Raw genomic sequence first — 16,754 nt, 5'->3', positions numbered from 1 at the left:
AAATTTTAAACTAAATATCAAACCAAATAAATTAATTAAAATTACAGCATGTATCAAATAAACACTAGTAAAAGGAAACGTAAGAGATAAATCTCAGAAATTTAGATTTAAAAAAAGGGAATAAAACGTTAGCCAGTAAGTGACACCCGCCAAAATGCTAAAATACAATTCAAGCATTTATTCATTATTTTTGTCTTTTTTAAAATGTGTATAGTGAATTCTAGCTGACCTGATAATTTGGAAAACTACAAAGTCCTGCCAGCAAATACACTGAACTGAAACATAGCATTGTTTGCACCGGTTTCAACTGAAAAAAAAAAAAAAACAGTAAGACAATATATTTTGTTTTAATTCCTTCTTGACTGATACAATTTATCTTAAAATATATTTAAAAAAATATTCATAATCGCTGGAACGCGCAATGTTGTGTGTAGTGCCAGGTCTTCCACCCGGCAGGCCGTAGCCCCGAACCTGCTGGGTTAAGGATCTCTCACTGTGCGTGGACCGGCGGTGAGTGACGTGACAGCGCGGGTCGAAGGTAACACGCTCACTCTGGGCGGTGCGCATGCGCAGTGGTGGATGCTGGCCGACCCGGTGGTGTGGCTGGAGGCGGGCACGCAGATCTTCTTCAGCCTGGGACTGGCGTTCGGCGGCCTCATCGCCTTCTCCTCCTACAACCCCGTGAACAACAACTGCTACCGCGACGCCATCATGGTGTCGCTCACCAACTGCTTCACCTCCATGTTCGCCGGCATCGTGGTCTTCTCCATCATCGGTGAGTCGCGCGCACCGAGCTGTCGTTACGACCAGTTAGGACCAGTGTTGCCAGGCGTACGAGAATTCTCGTATTTGTACGTGAATTTAGAACTTGTGTACGTTGTACGAGGTAAAGTTGGATCTCGTACGCTTTTGTACGAGAATTTTGAAGATCACTATCAATGTTGGTTTTTTTTTACCCGGGTTCTAGTAAGATATATTAGTTTTATTGTATCGTTTTGTCAAAACAAGTTTATAACATTTCTTGTGTAACTTAATACCATTAAGTGAAGTTCCTGCCCAACAGTGTTGACTTTTTTTTTGGCTGGCAACACAGACGACGCCGACTAAAAGATAGTGTTTGTTTTTTATTATTGTATTATTGTTAAATGCACAACCCCTAACACACAATTTAGAGTATTTTTGTATGTTAAATTAACGAAAATAAAAAAAACTGGATATTTTTTACGGAAAAAAATTGCAAAAAGAGTGAATGGCAGGAATAATTGTATTGTTGTGAAAACTGTTGTTAATAATATTTTACTTATGTAATCATAGGATTGTGATAATTGTTTAGTTTAGATTTGTTAGGATTGTAACTCAAATGTCAAGAATATAAAAATATTGTAGAAACACATTTAAACTTTTGCTTTTACAATACCATTGTGTACGAGATTTTTCGTGTGTCGTACGAGAATTTTCGTTCCTTGGTACGAGACATTGACATTTACAATCTGGCAACACTGGTTAGGACTGCAGTTCATCAGCTGCTGTATCTCAGAGAAGACGTGTTCCACTTGACGCTCTCCTTTCCTACCAAACAAAAGGAACCACGCCCCGGACGCCCTCTGGGAAAGTGTTACCAAAACTGGCAAAAACATCAAATTACCATTTTTCACGAAATTTGCCCGCTCGTGAGGTGTCGAGGAAAAGAAGGTTAGTTCCAAAAGCAGCGTACAAAAAATTAAGGCTTCGCTTTGGCAGTTCGGCGAAAAAAACAAGAAAAACGCGCAAGAATTAATATATGAATTTTACTGACATGAAAATCAACTGTAATACAAAATTTAACATTGTCTACAAACAAGCGCATGCTTGATTTTGGAAGTTACTTAAACTACGGTTCCGTAAATACCAATTACTAAATATTATAAAAAAATAGAAATATAATATAAAACACCTTGGAGGAATTGGTGGCTCTAAATTTCCTATTTACCAACACACTGAGGGCCATTATTTTACTCAGCACCAATATTTCTCAGCCAGGTACATACTACCATGAACCATGAACACTTAATATAAATTTTCGAAAAAATCATAAAATAATAAGGTGAGAAAATACGTACATAATAAATTGTACTTCTCGTGAAAATCTTTCTTATATACCTGAGAAAGGCCTAGTTTATACACAAGAAGCCTACCTATTTTAAAAACATTTTTAAGTCTTTATAAAAACTCGTTTGCAAAAACAATGTCCTGATGGGGCCATATTTCTTAACGTAAAAAAATTCGTTGATATCATGCAGTCGTAACGGGTGTTAGGAGTGGCTCAGAGCCTCGCCACTGTTCCAATCAAGTCCGTTAAAAATACGCCGGCGAATGAACTACGTATTTAAAACTCAACAGAAAGTTCGTTATCAAAAAAAAAATCTTTTTCTCGGAAAATACTTACAACCAAATGTACTTCATTTCCAGTGCCCATACAAAAACTATGACAGTAAATGCGTCACGTAGTTAACGGACATGGGGCAATACTCACGCTTACGTAAAAATAGTTTGCACAAACATGTATTAGTGTCATAATCCAAAAAATATATACGGCATAAATTTTAGCACTGTTTCTTGTACGAAAAGTTTGAATTCAAAACAAACTTCTAGCTCTGGCCATACACGCTATCATAGGCCGAAGCTTTACAAACAGAGTTTTTGTGGAGTAGGAATTCGCACGCCCTGCGTGCCAGACACAAACGTATCGCCTCGATGCGTTTGTTGCGTGCCGTGGTGTCGTCCATCCCCGTGTGGAAGTGTCTCGGTCGTGGACGTAGCGCCTCGCGCCGGCAGTCGGCGAACTAGTCCTCGCTTCGGCCGCTATCGGCCTCGTGACGTCAGACCAGCGATCGTCGCGCCCCAGCAGACGGCCGGCATAAAACGCAATCGATTCCACGAGAAATCATCAATTAAACACTAAAGTATTAAACTAAATACAATTTACATACAAACAAAAGAACATAAAAACAATAAATAGATAATGCATTTTTAAAAATAGATTTCAAAAAATAACAAAAGTTTTAAAGTAAAAAAGATATTATGGCAGTCAGAGTTACCAACTATTAAATAACTAATGTGGCCAGGTGGCCACACATTTCTAGTAAAAATTTAAAACTATAGTTCTAGACTCCATCGTCGGTGGGCATTCAGTCTCAAAAACAGGGCATGACTCAACTTGGTGAGCACCAAGTCAGTATTCAAGTGGTGTGTAGCCCACCATCATCATGAAAGTCCATTGCCTCAAGAATATGTGAATAACATTCCGAAATAGATTTCTATCAAACATTTTAATCAAACAATCACTTATGACAATCAATTGCTCTGTCTTTAACAGTCTCTCTATTGACGATATATAAAGCCAAATAAAGCAAAAAATATATATAAAGCTATATAAAGTTTCGTATCTCATTTTAAAGTATTCTTATTTAAAATGAGTTCTCATTATATCAGCTACATTCACGAAAAAAAAGAGGGGCAAAGAATTGTAGGAGGTATGTAACATTGCTAAAAATAATTCGCTTTAAAATCATCCCGCCTATAGCCTGCCCTGTTCAGCTTTGGTCGTCAGCTCGCGACAAAAAACTAGACATCCCCAACTAGCAGCGCTCGTTCAGCAACTGGCTCCTGGGGAGTGATTGGGTGTTTGGTTCCGTGCGCAGGATTCAAGGCCACCATGATCTACGATCGCTGCCTGGAGGAGCGGAACGCAACGCTGGCGTCCATATTCGGCAGCGCGGCGGAGCCGACACCGCTGCCACCGGAGGGCAGCACCGTCGTCGTGACGACCACCTACGGCTCCTTGGAGACCATCGTCATGCCCGCCATCCCCGAGTGCGATCTGCAGAAGGAGCTGGACAACGTGAGCTCACTATGACACGTCACTATAGCGAGATAAATCTTGGATATGACGAGTAATGTTAAATCTGATGGCCCACTGACCGGTATAATGTTGTTGGGCTGGCAGTCGTTAGGGCATGGTTTCGAATCATTTTCACCCTATTCTGATTTCAGTTTTCCATGGTTTCCAAAAATTACGCCAGGAAAATTTTGGGATAGTTCTTTGCCTGGCCGATTTCCTCCACAACGTCCCTGACTTGCAATGTTGTGTCAGTCTCTAGCGACTTCGTGGACGATGCGACTAAAAACTCGCTACCTACATACCTAATATATACATAAAGAACTATGTACGTCCTAGAGGTCATCGGTGGCCGAGATTGCTAAGGTTTCATGCTCATGAGGCAAGGGTAGAAGTTTTGGGAACAACACTTGGTATTAATTAATTTATGAAAACTGAGTCTGAAGAAAGTGGTTTAAAGGCCACTTGACATCTGAAGTCCCATGTCCTTAGGCCTATTTGTGTAATCATTCCATGTAAAACATTGTGTGTGTCTTAACCGTGCACATCTTCTTCAGCACTCAGTACTGCAAAAGCTTACATGTATGATATGTGTACAATTATAGCCAGTTCGTTATTGCAAGGTTTTACTGAATCCTTCTTAATTTATTCTTTATGGATGCTGTATGCCCCCTCCCCCCCATGAACCCTGAATAATTTCTGATTTTCCTAATCATAGTTTACCAAAATTACTAAAGTATTATTTTACTGCAGTGCTATATATAATAGATCGTTTATGAACCAGAAATCAAATGCACACGACTAAATAAGATGTACAAAACTATTATTCAGCTTCCAACCCACTGTTAAATAGAGCAACAAGCTAATTAAGACCATACTAAACTTACTGTTCGGTATTTCAATTCTAAATAAACTAAAATTTATTAGAAAAATTATTTGACCCCTCCCTGAGCCTCATTCTGGATTCGCCATTGCTGTGAATAAATGTTGTAGTGGCCACGATTTGGGTCCGAGTCACTCATAAGTGGTTGAAATCTGAGATATGGCATTCCAATGCAAACTCTCACAGTGCTTTACATTTATAAAAAAAATATCTCAGTGTTTGCCATTATCATTATCTTCCAGAGACATGATAGCCATAGCTTCCTCAAATCCTCGCAATACATCTGTCTAAGGCGTCCCCTGTCTAGCCTCGAACAAGAAACTGTTGGAGGTGCACAATGGCATCGCAGTAGACCCATCTCGAGTCTTGGTTTTGGCTCTTTACATAGTTTATTTTCAAAACTGTGGGAAGGGAGGTTTTAAACAGCACATTAAACCTTCAGAGAAGCCCCTACTGTCTAGACATCCACCAGAACTGAACACCCGATCTTTGTCCAGAACAGATAGTCACCACTAGTCACCACCAGACACCTCGAGCAGATGTAAGGCCGAACTAAAATTTATTGGTTAAGTCTTCCGGAACTTGACTCCAGGAGATACCTGATGCATTATACTCCATTCATACAATACTTATACAGTTTACATAAGACAGTAAGATGTATTCAGGAAAACGTTATAATTATTCACACCCTACCCTGCCACCTAACGAATACGCCATTGCCTCTAGTCTTTAGATACGTATAAACTAAAGAACAAGTGACTATGCATGGACATAGTTGACATGTGAGCGTCACTCCGCAGACGGCCTCGGGCACGGGGCTGGCCTTCATCATCTTCACGGAGGCCATCAACCAGTTTCCCGGCGCGCAGTTCTGGTCCATCCTCTTCTTCCTGATGCTGTTCACGCTCGGTATCGACTCGCAGTTCGGCACGCTCGAAGGTGTCGTCACCTCCATCGTCGACATGAAGCTGTTTCCCAACCTGCGCAAGGAGATCCTTACAGGTGAGCATACGATAGTTCTCGAATTTGTGAAAATATTTGGATTCTGCGAAAAATGTGTATGCCTTTGTGCAAGAATTTTCAGCCTGAGAAGGACTAAACAACATTCTGGTTGGACATTGATATAGAGTTACAGCTTCACAAATTTTAAGTTTTTTCTTATTAATTAACTTAAATAATTTTGAATTTATAATTAAATTATACATTTTAAATCTTCTTTCAAAATCTAGGAGAAAATTTTGTCCATAAATTTAAATGCAAAATTCCAGCCTTTTCAAAATTTTTCCCACATATGTACACCAGAAAAATAAAGGACCAACTTTGGGACTAAAACAATCTTACATTTGCTTGATAAAAACATGAAAATTTTCTGTCATTATACAACTATCATTTTCAAATCAAGAGGATCGGTTTAAATTGGTGAATTTTCTCACAAATAAGTGTCTAAATCATATCCAGACTTCATAGTTCTCATGTACCAAAGATCAAAGAATGATCGCTATATTTAGTTAAAATTCAGCGACTCCATACACTACACATTGCTTGTCCCAGTCAGTCATAAGTCTGAATGTGTGTCCTGTTCCCCTACAGGTGTGCTCTGCCTCATATGCTGCGCGATATCCATGGCGTTTGCTCACGGCGCTGGCAGCTATGTGTTCGTCCTGTTCGACAACTTCAGCGGCAACTTTCCTCTGCTGATCATCGCTCTCTTCGAGTGCCTGGGAGTGGCTTACGTGTACGGCTTGAAGAGGTTAGCATCCCAACTTCTAACTGATGTCACAGTTCACAAACTCCAACACATAATTTCCTCTCTCACAGTCTAAAGAACAACCAAAAAAGAAAAAGAAAACACATTATTTCCTCCTGATACTGGTGGAGCTGCGAGAAGCGAGGAGCAGGTCAATAACCAACTGCCAGTCAAACATGACCTTGACCTTTGACCTTGGCATTTGACCTTGGCCCCAGCATCCATTTTGGATCCACCATTTAGTTTTTCTGCCATCTTAGATCCCACCATCTTGTTTTCCATAAATTTGGTTTATAAAAAATTCCGCCATCTTGGAATAGAACACCCTAATCTATATTGTTGCAATTTTCGTTATGGCCACCATCATGAAATACTATAATTTTAATATAGAAAATCGGGAAAAAATCAAAAATTACTAAAACATTTAAATAATAAAATATTAATATAAAAATCGCCATCTTGAAATCAAACTCCCCACTCTGTAACATTTAATTTTAGGTACGGTCGCCATCTTAAAATTCCATAATTTTTATCCGATTTTAACAGGAAAAATTTTTAAAATTCATAAAAAATTAATTTGAATAATTTTAATACAAATCCATAGTCCTTGGTTCAAATCTACGAGTTCATTCGATTAAAAATTGTGACGGATCCTTCCTCCACAGAAGCCACCGGCAGACTGACCTTCCACCACTAATGCCAAGGCAGTATGACATCATGGCAGCCATCGTGTGTCCGCCATATTGTTGATATCTGGTGGATGTCGCCATGTCATTTTCGTCTGCTAGAGGGCACTGTCGCAATATTAGTTTAATTTTTGCCCGATAGAGTGCCGTAGTACTTATTAACGTGGTGTCCGTCATCTTGCCAACCGTCTTGACTGCCATGTTGGAATTCTGTAAATTTGAAGTTATAAATTTGGGAAAAATTCCAAAAATCATAAAAATATTCACTATTTAAAATAATGATTTATTAAATCGATATTCATATTTTGTTCGATACTTGCTTAATGCAATAAAATATACTTTAATTAAAATTACCAAAATATGAAAGGTTTGAGAAAAAACAACATTACATTTAAAAAATTTATTACATAATTGTTACTCTATTACGAGAACAAACATAGTCGTCGACTCTGGGTACTGTGTCATTGATTTCGGTTCCAACTGGTTCGCTGGTCTCAAGCTCAGGTACACAGGTATCCAACTGGTCATCTTTTTCGACGACGACTGCTTTGGTGAGAAATGGACGACTATGTCTGTGGCCACGGCTGCGACTTGGCTTTCACTCGGTGCTTATAAGGAGAGGATCGCTAACTTAACTACGACGAAGATGCAGGTCGTTTGGGCGTCTGCGTAGATGCATCGCAGGTCGCAACAGTTAGCAACACGTCCAAGTTTGGTGTTGCATGTGCAGACAAAGCGACTACCTCTTCGATGCTGGCTGGAAGGATCGTGTGTGGTCTCGTGTGATATACAGCACAGTTTCCAGGTTCGCAGCAATCTAGCAGGAGTCGGTTCGTATTCTCACAGGAACGTGTGAAAACCGCCAGTTCTGAACGCCTCCATCACAGGTTTCCGTATATGTACGTAGATATACTTCATCCCAGTAGCTGTTTTTGACACTGCTGAAGCTAGGTCTTACGATCACGTACAAATTGCAGGTCGGACGACAACTGAAGGCACAAATGGTTGCACACTTTTTATATATTCAAGCTCTACTCACACTGCGCGTGCCATTTCCGCATTAGTCGCGAGTTTGTACAGGCACACACTTTTTCAAACTTGTTGTGTGGACGCTATCCATACATTGCACTACGCTTGCGCAGGGAGGGATAGCCATAGTCGTTCTGCAGGTCTACAATTTTAATGGCTCCATTGCACAACTCACTCAGCCATTTCTTTTGCTAAGGTCCGGTGACATAAATGACGCCACACAGATTTTGCAGTAGCAAATCATCTAGAGTGTTTTTCACTTGGTGGTACTGAACTTTATCTTCGTTCCACTCCAGGCCATGGTAGTATATGCATAGCCATCCATTAGAGGGTTTACTTTTTGTCCATTAATTTCCAGGGATACGGAGGCCGGAAGGTTCGGGTTCGAGTCCTGCTGTCATCATCGTACGTGACGGAAATCTCCTTTAGAACGAATCCGTTTTGCCTCTGAAAACCTTGCATGTTGCAGTACATCTTGACGCTAGCAATGCTCGGCTGTAACTAAATTAATCTCCCAATTCCACTAATATTTATAAGAGAATTTTCACAAGATAGTTTACGGCAGTTGTACAATGCAAGTCGATGGTGAAATATCAGACAAAAAGCATAAGTGTTTCGTGGAATATTTCTGCTAGTTAATATCTCGATTCTACAATCGATGATGTTTGAATTTATTCGAAAGTCCTGTTTGGAAACATCAAAAACCATTAACGGAGCATTGTTCTTGAAACTGTCGGGACTCAGTATCGGCTACTATCCGCGGCCATAGTGTGCTTGCTGAAACTCTGCATACGTTTGATATGCGAGAAGAAATAAACCGTTTTCAAAGCCCGTGTTCATGTCCACATACGGGTATCTTTCGCTGTTTAAAAATATTTTTACATTACATATTTGACAGCTAACGAACATGGAGTGGTTAACTCCTGTATTGAGATGTCTTCCAGTCTGAAGCCAGACCATGATGTATTTGGGTTTTTCTGTAGCGAAGCTGGACTTTACTATTCAGTTAATACGCTAACTTTCAGGTGAGCCAGGATACGTTCCCATGCTTCAGGATCGGAATGGCACGTCAATGATTTTCCATCCTCTACGGTCTTCAGCATCTTTATACGTTCGATCTAACTCACTTTGACGTGAAGCAGCATCCAATCGATAGACTGTAGTGTTAGCGAGACATCCTGTGGGTTTTATGCAGCAACAACAATACCGTTAATGTGCGTATTGGTTAAAAGAAGTACGAGCTCTTCATTCGAATAAATGATTAGTTTGTAGTTTTCAGCAAATCCAAGAAGCATGGACAGAGAAATACAAACTTCGAATCTTCCTTCGGCATAAACAGGTATCTTTTAATCATCCTCGAGACCCCAACCAGCCATCTTTGCAGCAGATAGTTCATTCGGCGTCAGCGAAAGGTAATGTTTCATTGCAGATGTTATGCCTACATCTCTCGGCTGGTTTACCTCAACGCCATTGAGTACATATGTAATGCGCTCGATTAGGTGAAGAATACCGTTGCAAATTGGGGGTATCTATTCCAAGATGGTGGAATGTTCTAGAAACCAATATAGCTGAAAACAAAATGGCGGATCAAAATGGCCGCCGGGGTCAAGATCAAAATGTCAAGGTTATCCAATAAGGCCACCGTGACGTCAGGTCAGTCAGTCGTTGACTCGCTCCTCGCTCCTTGCACCAGCACCAATAGCAGGAGGAACTATTATATACTACTCATATTCCAAAGTTTAATTAATCACATGGAACTCAAACACATCACTTCGAGATCTAACATTTCTGTAGACATTAACCAAAAATTAGTAAATAAAAAAGGACTTATTACCAAATTTCACAAGATGTTAAAATCCCATTAGAGATTAATAGATTAAATACACAAATAATTTCAGATAATTCCTTACAAATAATGAATCGAAAGTATTTGAAGTCAGTTGACAGAAAGAGAATCCAACATAAACCTTGGAATTATAAAATCTTTTTTAGAATTATATGGATTATAGTTCTTCACCAAAATAAAATATAAACAAATCAATTATCAGAAAAGAACAGAAGCTATTGAAATGTGACAAAGACGAATGCTGGAAATTCTATGGGCAGGTTTGTAATGAAACGAGTAGCAGATAGGAGAAGTACAGAATCCAAGGTGTATCAGTGAATTAATTGAAGGAAAATTTTATTTAACTAATGGTAAAATAATTGAAGTAGCTAAGATTATTAGAATGGGCTAGTTGTAGTAAAGCCAACATGAGGGAATGGAGAGTTGCGTGCTAGTGACTTGCACAACATGGAGGGAGAGGTGCACGCGGTCTGGACAGCGGCTGACCGCAGCACGGTGTGCGCAGGTTCGCCGACGACATCGAGCTGATGACGGGCAAGAGGCCCGGCCTGTACTGGCTCATCTGCTGGAAGTACCTGTCCCCGCTGGCGATGATCTCCATCCTGGTGGCCAGCTTCGTGGAGATCGCGATGGAGGGCAGTGGCTACCCCGCCTGGGTGGCCAGCAAGGGCGAGACGGAGCGCCACGAGTGGCCGGTGTGGGCGCTCGTGCTCATAGCCTTCCTCGTGCTCATCTCCGTGCTTTGGATCCCGGTGGTGGCGCTCTGCAGGTGCGTGCCGCGTCCTGCCGGCTCCGGAGCGACTAGGCCTGCCCTCTCGAGCTTCACTGGGCAGGCGTACCGTTTCAACCTTTATTCGAGGTTGCAGAGCATTTAGTTTTTATAGTCATCTGATTTAGGCTCACTGAAAATCTTGAAGTTCTACCTTGATTTAAGATTTTTAACTTCAAAGCCAAAACAAACCTAGCAGAAACTTTAATTTGACTCATGTATGGCTTGTAAGCTAAGGCTTTATTTGAGCTTTCAAGTGACTTCAATTAGACTTATTATACTTTGGTTCGCTATTGAAATCGTTTGATGGCCTATAGCAAGCGCCCTCTCTGTCTGTGCGCTCTGTGACTAAGAATACCAAATCACTCCATGCTGATTTGGCCAATGAGGGTTTCTCTCCCAACTTCCACCATGTACTTATAATCAATAAAAACGTATAATTTCGCATGTTAATTTGGCACTACATTAATTTTCACACATCCAATAAATAGTGTAGCCCTTTCTCAGATCTTAAGAAAGATTCTTTTTGAGGAATGTTATTTTTTTTCCCGTCTGGGGTGTGATCGATGCTGTCCCTCCACTCGTGGCTGGTCGACGCTGGGAGTGGAGGCAGTGATGGCGGGGCTGAGAGTGCGTGTGCCCCGGTGTTCGCAGGGCCTGCGGCTTCGTCATCATCGACGACAACGACAAGGCGTGGTTCCCCACCGACGACCTGCGCGAGTTCCACGGCATCGTGCCGCACGAGGTGACGGCCGCCGAGAAGCTGCTGTTCTGCATCCGCGAGGACGGCAGCGAGGGGCTGTGCTGCCCCAGCGGGGGCGTGGACGACGACGACACCTAGTGGGCGGGCTCCTGCGGCTCCGCTCTGGGCCAGTAGCCGCGCGTCGGCGGGGCCCGGCAGGCCGCAGCAACATCTCGCCGCGCCGATGTTCTCGTCGACAGCAAGGTGCTTGTCTTGGTCGCGATGTTGTGGTCAGCGATGAGCAAGGCCCCTCCGCTTCCCGCGGATAGGTCTGACCGGAATACATGCTGAACACGCCATTGTAAAACAAAGTGTCTGAATGAAATTATCCATTTATATTCACTGAGAAAATTAAACAGTCAAAGAAGCTAAATTCTTGTACCCACCTTTCTCCAAGACAGTTAATGTAGGTACAGCATCTAGCCTTTTGCAGGCGCCATCCAAACTGACTTCACCACAACCGTTAATTTTTCTATTCTTGGTATATAAATTCTGTTGCTGCTCTCGTCTATTAACTCTTTCGCTGCTATTTTTTCTCAGTGTTCCATGTACATACTAGAGTGAATGGAACTGGTTTATAAATTAGTTCGTAGGCCTAATACAAAGGGCCGTCTGTATTCTGTGAAGGGGCCGTCCATAAATTGCTACGATCTTCTTGCGCGATGCGCAGCGAATTGTGACTGAATCTTAAACAGAATTGTACAAACAACTCCCATCTTCGTTATCCGCGCTTTGTCCCTTGTTTGCACTGAAATTGGACTACACTGTTACTGCCAAGGTGCAAAAAACTTTTGTTAACATATTTTTATAAATGAATTTTAAAGGTTTAAATATTTATTCACCGCATATCTAGAGCAAATGATATCATTATAAGCCTAAATAACTAACTTAACAAATGAAGTTATGTGTCAAGATATCAGTAAAAGAAATTGAAAATTGGAAATCGAAAATTTAACCGTTTTATAATAATAAAATCATTATTTGTTTTACATTGCGATCAAGAGATTTTAAAACTCAAAATCCATTCCTAGAAATAATTGTGTTGCCATCCTATGCACTGAAATGCACAAAAATATATTTTATAAATATTAAATAAAATAACAGCATCCTAAATCAATGACGTCTAAAAGTCACACAAAGCCTTAGACGCGTAAATGCTTGTTTTACTTGCACCTTACTGTAACGAATTAAGAGCTCATGCAAAATTTGAAGTGATTTATGCACAGCTCCTGAAGCCCTGATATTTTAAGCAGTGAGATATAGGACTTAGTTCGGACTAGGTGTATCATACTAATATGAAAGCAATACATACCGTACAAGTGGTCAGAAAGTGCCATCATTAGTCATAGCTATAATTATGTCTAGTCAAGTAATCTACATACGAATACTCTGAACATGCATACTTAAAACTAGTCTATTTGGAATTCATTTTTCTTATGTTCTGGTGAGTACTATTTTGAATTTAACCCTTCAAACTTGATTCCGAATCTTAAAATGCTTTAATATACTGTCTCTAAGGTACTGTACGTAAAACATTTGGTGATTTTATATATATTTTATTTTTAGCTTCCAAATATATTTAGTAAAATTTTCCATACATGTATGATATGATGTCTCAGCTTTCACTTTTACCGTAAAAAAGAGGAAGATTTTTGTTTACTAACCTTTTAAGTGTAGCTAAAATAGGTCAAATAAAGTTACGATAAAGGTTAGTTTTGAGCTATGAAATTTTAAGAGTATTCGAAATTGAAGATACTTTAATTTTTCAATGAATAAATCAACATTATATTGCCTTCTTTTCAACAAAGATACAAAACCAAATTCAATATAAAATAATAATTTTGTTTGTAAATGATAACATGAGAAAACGTTTGAATAATAAACAATAATTACTTCGAAAATTCCATAAACTAATGTGACAATAATTTTAAGTAGTTCTGGGAAGCTATATATTTTTAAAAAAGACTAGTGGCTTTTTAAATATTAGTGTTGGTTTAATAACCATGCTGAAATGCCATATAGAAAGACAAATTATTGTTATGGAAATAAATAAGTATATGTTGAATATGTTATATTTGTATCATAAGTGATTCTCATAGCAGATGTCATGCGTAAACTATATGAAAGTTAAAAGTATTAATTATGTTAGCTGTATTTTAGAAACAATGTCTGTTGTGATAAAAAATAGAATATTTCCATGTACTCTACCAAGTACAACTGGAAGTTGAGTAAAAGTGTTCTAAACCATTACAATGAAAAATCGTAAACACGAACGGTAAGAGAAAATAACTACAGAAATACAAACATATTTTAAAATTATTTTATTATTCATATGTTTTATAAATAAGTGTTTGTATTATTATATTTGATAGATAAGAAAGTCACTTCTATAAAATGAAAAGATACATTATCACATTGTTTTATATTAGTTTTATCTACTGAGTATTTTTAAGTTTCGTAATAGTTAAAGGCACTAAAGTGTGGGTTTGCCTTATAAATATGACATAAAATAAAATGGAAATAAAATATTTTTAATGAAAGTTAAATAAAATTTACAAATTCTTTGTACAATATTCCACAAAAACTTAATCATATCATTAAAGTTCTAATAGAAAAAACACATTAGGTACATAGGTCTAACTGTCTGAAAATAACATTTGTAAATTATCAAACACAAATTCAACAAACATCATCTTACACACAGCGTTTTATTTCTTTAAAAATGAGTTTTGAAATTTTATGCAATGTTAATTTTTATACATATTTATTATTCATTTAAATTAAACTTTGAAAATGGAGAAAGGTTTGAACTTAAAATCAAGAATATTTTTTATTTGTATGTTTTTTAAGTGTGAGGATAAAAGTGAGAGATAAAATTTAGTTTGCATGAGTAAACGCTTAACTTATATTACCTTTATCATTCAAAGACCGTATTATATTATCTAAGTTCTTGTATCAACAGAAAGAAGAACTTTTCCAGTAGAATTCGAGGATATACTGACTGATTGTTACGAAAAGAAACTTTGAAAACAATTTTATGAAACATAGTTTTAAAATGTCAGTGTTATATACAGAAAACCGTAGAATCATGCATAAATGTTTTTCATATTAGACGTGAGCAAGACTTGATCAAGTGATTTTGACTGTTTAATAGTAGAGTTGATTATATGTGCACGTTGCAACCAATTATCGAAAACACCCTGTAATCCTTATAATCGTAAATAATTGTTTTATTGAATATATTTATTACGTGAATAAAGTATATTTTGAAATAACATTAGATATTAAAATTAATATCATGTAAAAGTATTTAATTTTACTAGATACCGACCACTTACTCTACAAGACAGCATAAATACGTAGTCGGTAATTCATCAAATGTAACTTCAAAATTTATTTAGAGTATTGTCATTAAAAACACCTCAATGAAGTATAAGAAGAATGATTTTATGAACAAACCCTCACATATTAAGTACTTTTAAGTTAATTTTATAGCATTAACGCACGACTAATTTAAAAATATTAACAGTGTTTATGTTTGGAAATGTTAAAAAATATTTTATTGCGAATTTTTGTACTATCTCATTGAAACTGTGTCATCCTAGGATTGTTAATGTGTTATTTAATTTCCTGGCGTAATTCACCCTATGTATGTATTTTAAATTGATGAACATATGGCGCAATTGCATTACCTGTTTGAAATTTTTTTAAACATTGCTTTTATAATATTAAGTATTCTCTGCTAACAGAAACTAAATTCGTCATCGTAATTTCAAAAGTTAATGTAAACAATGTTATAAACTTTGAATTTTAAAAGTTTAAACAAGAATGTTGTTTGTAAAGATAGTACATGAACACAAAAAGCAATCACATGTTTCAGTTAAAATGATGTCTCATAGTCCTATTTCTTTATATTAAATAATACAATTATTGTGTAAAAAATTTAAAAGCCACATGCAGCTTTAAAAATCTGAATACATTGGTTACAATTGTTTAAAGAAATGTTTTATTGGTTCAATAATCCTTTATCACAATGCATTGTGTTTGTATTTTTTGGATGGTCTTTGTAATATATATGTGTTGTTACATATATGCATTGTTAAATATATACATTTTCCGATGAAAGAACTAATGAATGCAAGTGGCTACTAGTTTACATGTTAAATAATATTATTAACAGTAAAGAGGCGATAGTCAGGCGTCCCAATTTGTATGGTTTAAGGTGGCTTCTTTGTAAACGTCTGGCATAACCTGACACAATAAATTGTAACTCATGAATACTGCTAATTAACTGGCCAGAATCATCGAAGTAGAAGGACTGTTGTACAAAATGTACATGCGATTTTGTTATCTTTTAAAGGTAAATGATTTTCAAACATTTTAATCTTTATAAAAACTGGACAGTTAATCTGGAAGAAAGTTATAAATTTATGCATATTGCAATTTTGCATTAGGCCTATAACTATCTGTGATGATTTAACAGCAACTTGTATTTTGTGATTAAAAAGTTAAATTTTTATTTGTATGTAAGAATAATGTATTTTTCCTGAACGTTTGTCTATAGTAGAACTCATTTAAATGTCAACCAAACCTATTATTAACTGACAATATTGTAATATTATCTTCAGTCAATATTCATGATTTTGATAATTGCTTTTTCTTAACAATTTAAAGGCAGACCTTTTTTCTATAAAAATCGGCAGCATAATTACGCGTTGTCTTAACAATAAAAATTTAAAGTTAATTTTTCATTGCTTTCTTTTAAAACACTCGTCTGTGGATATATTTTTCCAAGGCCATTTCTGACCATTCCTTTCGATCCAAATTACATCATGTTTCTTCTAAAAACAGTTGACTGAGTCTTTTGAAATACGTAAACAACGCATATCTTTATAAATATCCCGAAACAATTATATTAGTACATATCCAAAAATAATATCAATCCACATAAAATTTACATATCTATATAATAGTCTGTTAAATATAAACAATAGGGCAGCTAGCCTAATAATATTTTGCTCTAAACTAAAGCTCATATTATATGGTACATGTCCTTTGTACAGTTAATTTATGAATTTATATAATATTTATATTGATTCGTAAAACGTATTCTATACAAAAGGAAATGCTTATCGTAGACATATTGATTAAACTATCTTGGCGTGCAACATTTTT

The 16,754-nt window shown here is 37.4% G+C and overlaps 1 protein-coding gene across 1 annotated transcript in view; it reads left to right on the top strand.

Annotated features, from left to right (window-relative positions):
• Positions 1-11,678, top strand: part of LOC134530064 (sodium-dependent neutral amino acid transporter B(0)AT3) — a 40,825-nt gene extending 29,147 nt beyond the window's left edge. The window contains exons 7-12 of the mRNA XM_063364655.1: positions 574-775; positions 3,681-3,880; positions 5,561-5,762; positions 6,351-6,510; positions 10,574-10,837; positions 11,492-11,678. Coding sequence (XP_063220725.1) covers positions 574-775; positions 3,681-3,880; positions 5,561-5,762; positions 6,351-6,510; positions 10,574-10,837; positions 11,492-11,678 — 1,215 coding nt within the window. The remainder of the gene's footprint in view (positions 1-573; positions 776-3,680; positions 3,881-5,560; positions 5,763-6,350; positions 6,511-10,573; positions 10,838-11,491) is intronic.
• The last annotated feature ends 5,076 nt before the right edge of the window (positions 11,679-16,754 follow it).

Source organism: Bacillus rossius, chromosome 1 (genome assembly GCF_032445375.1).
Source record: "Bacillus rossius redtenbacheri isolate Brsri chromosome 1, Brsri_v3, whole genome shotgun sequence".
Taxonomy (NCBI): domain Eukaryota; kingdom Metazoa; phylum Arthropoda; class Insecta; order Phasmatodea; family Bacillidae; genus Bacillus; species Bacillus rossius.
This window is presented reverse-complemented; position numbering and strand designations above follow the sequence as displayed.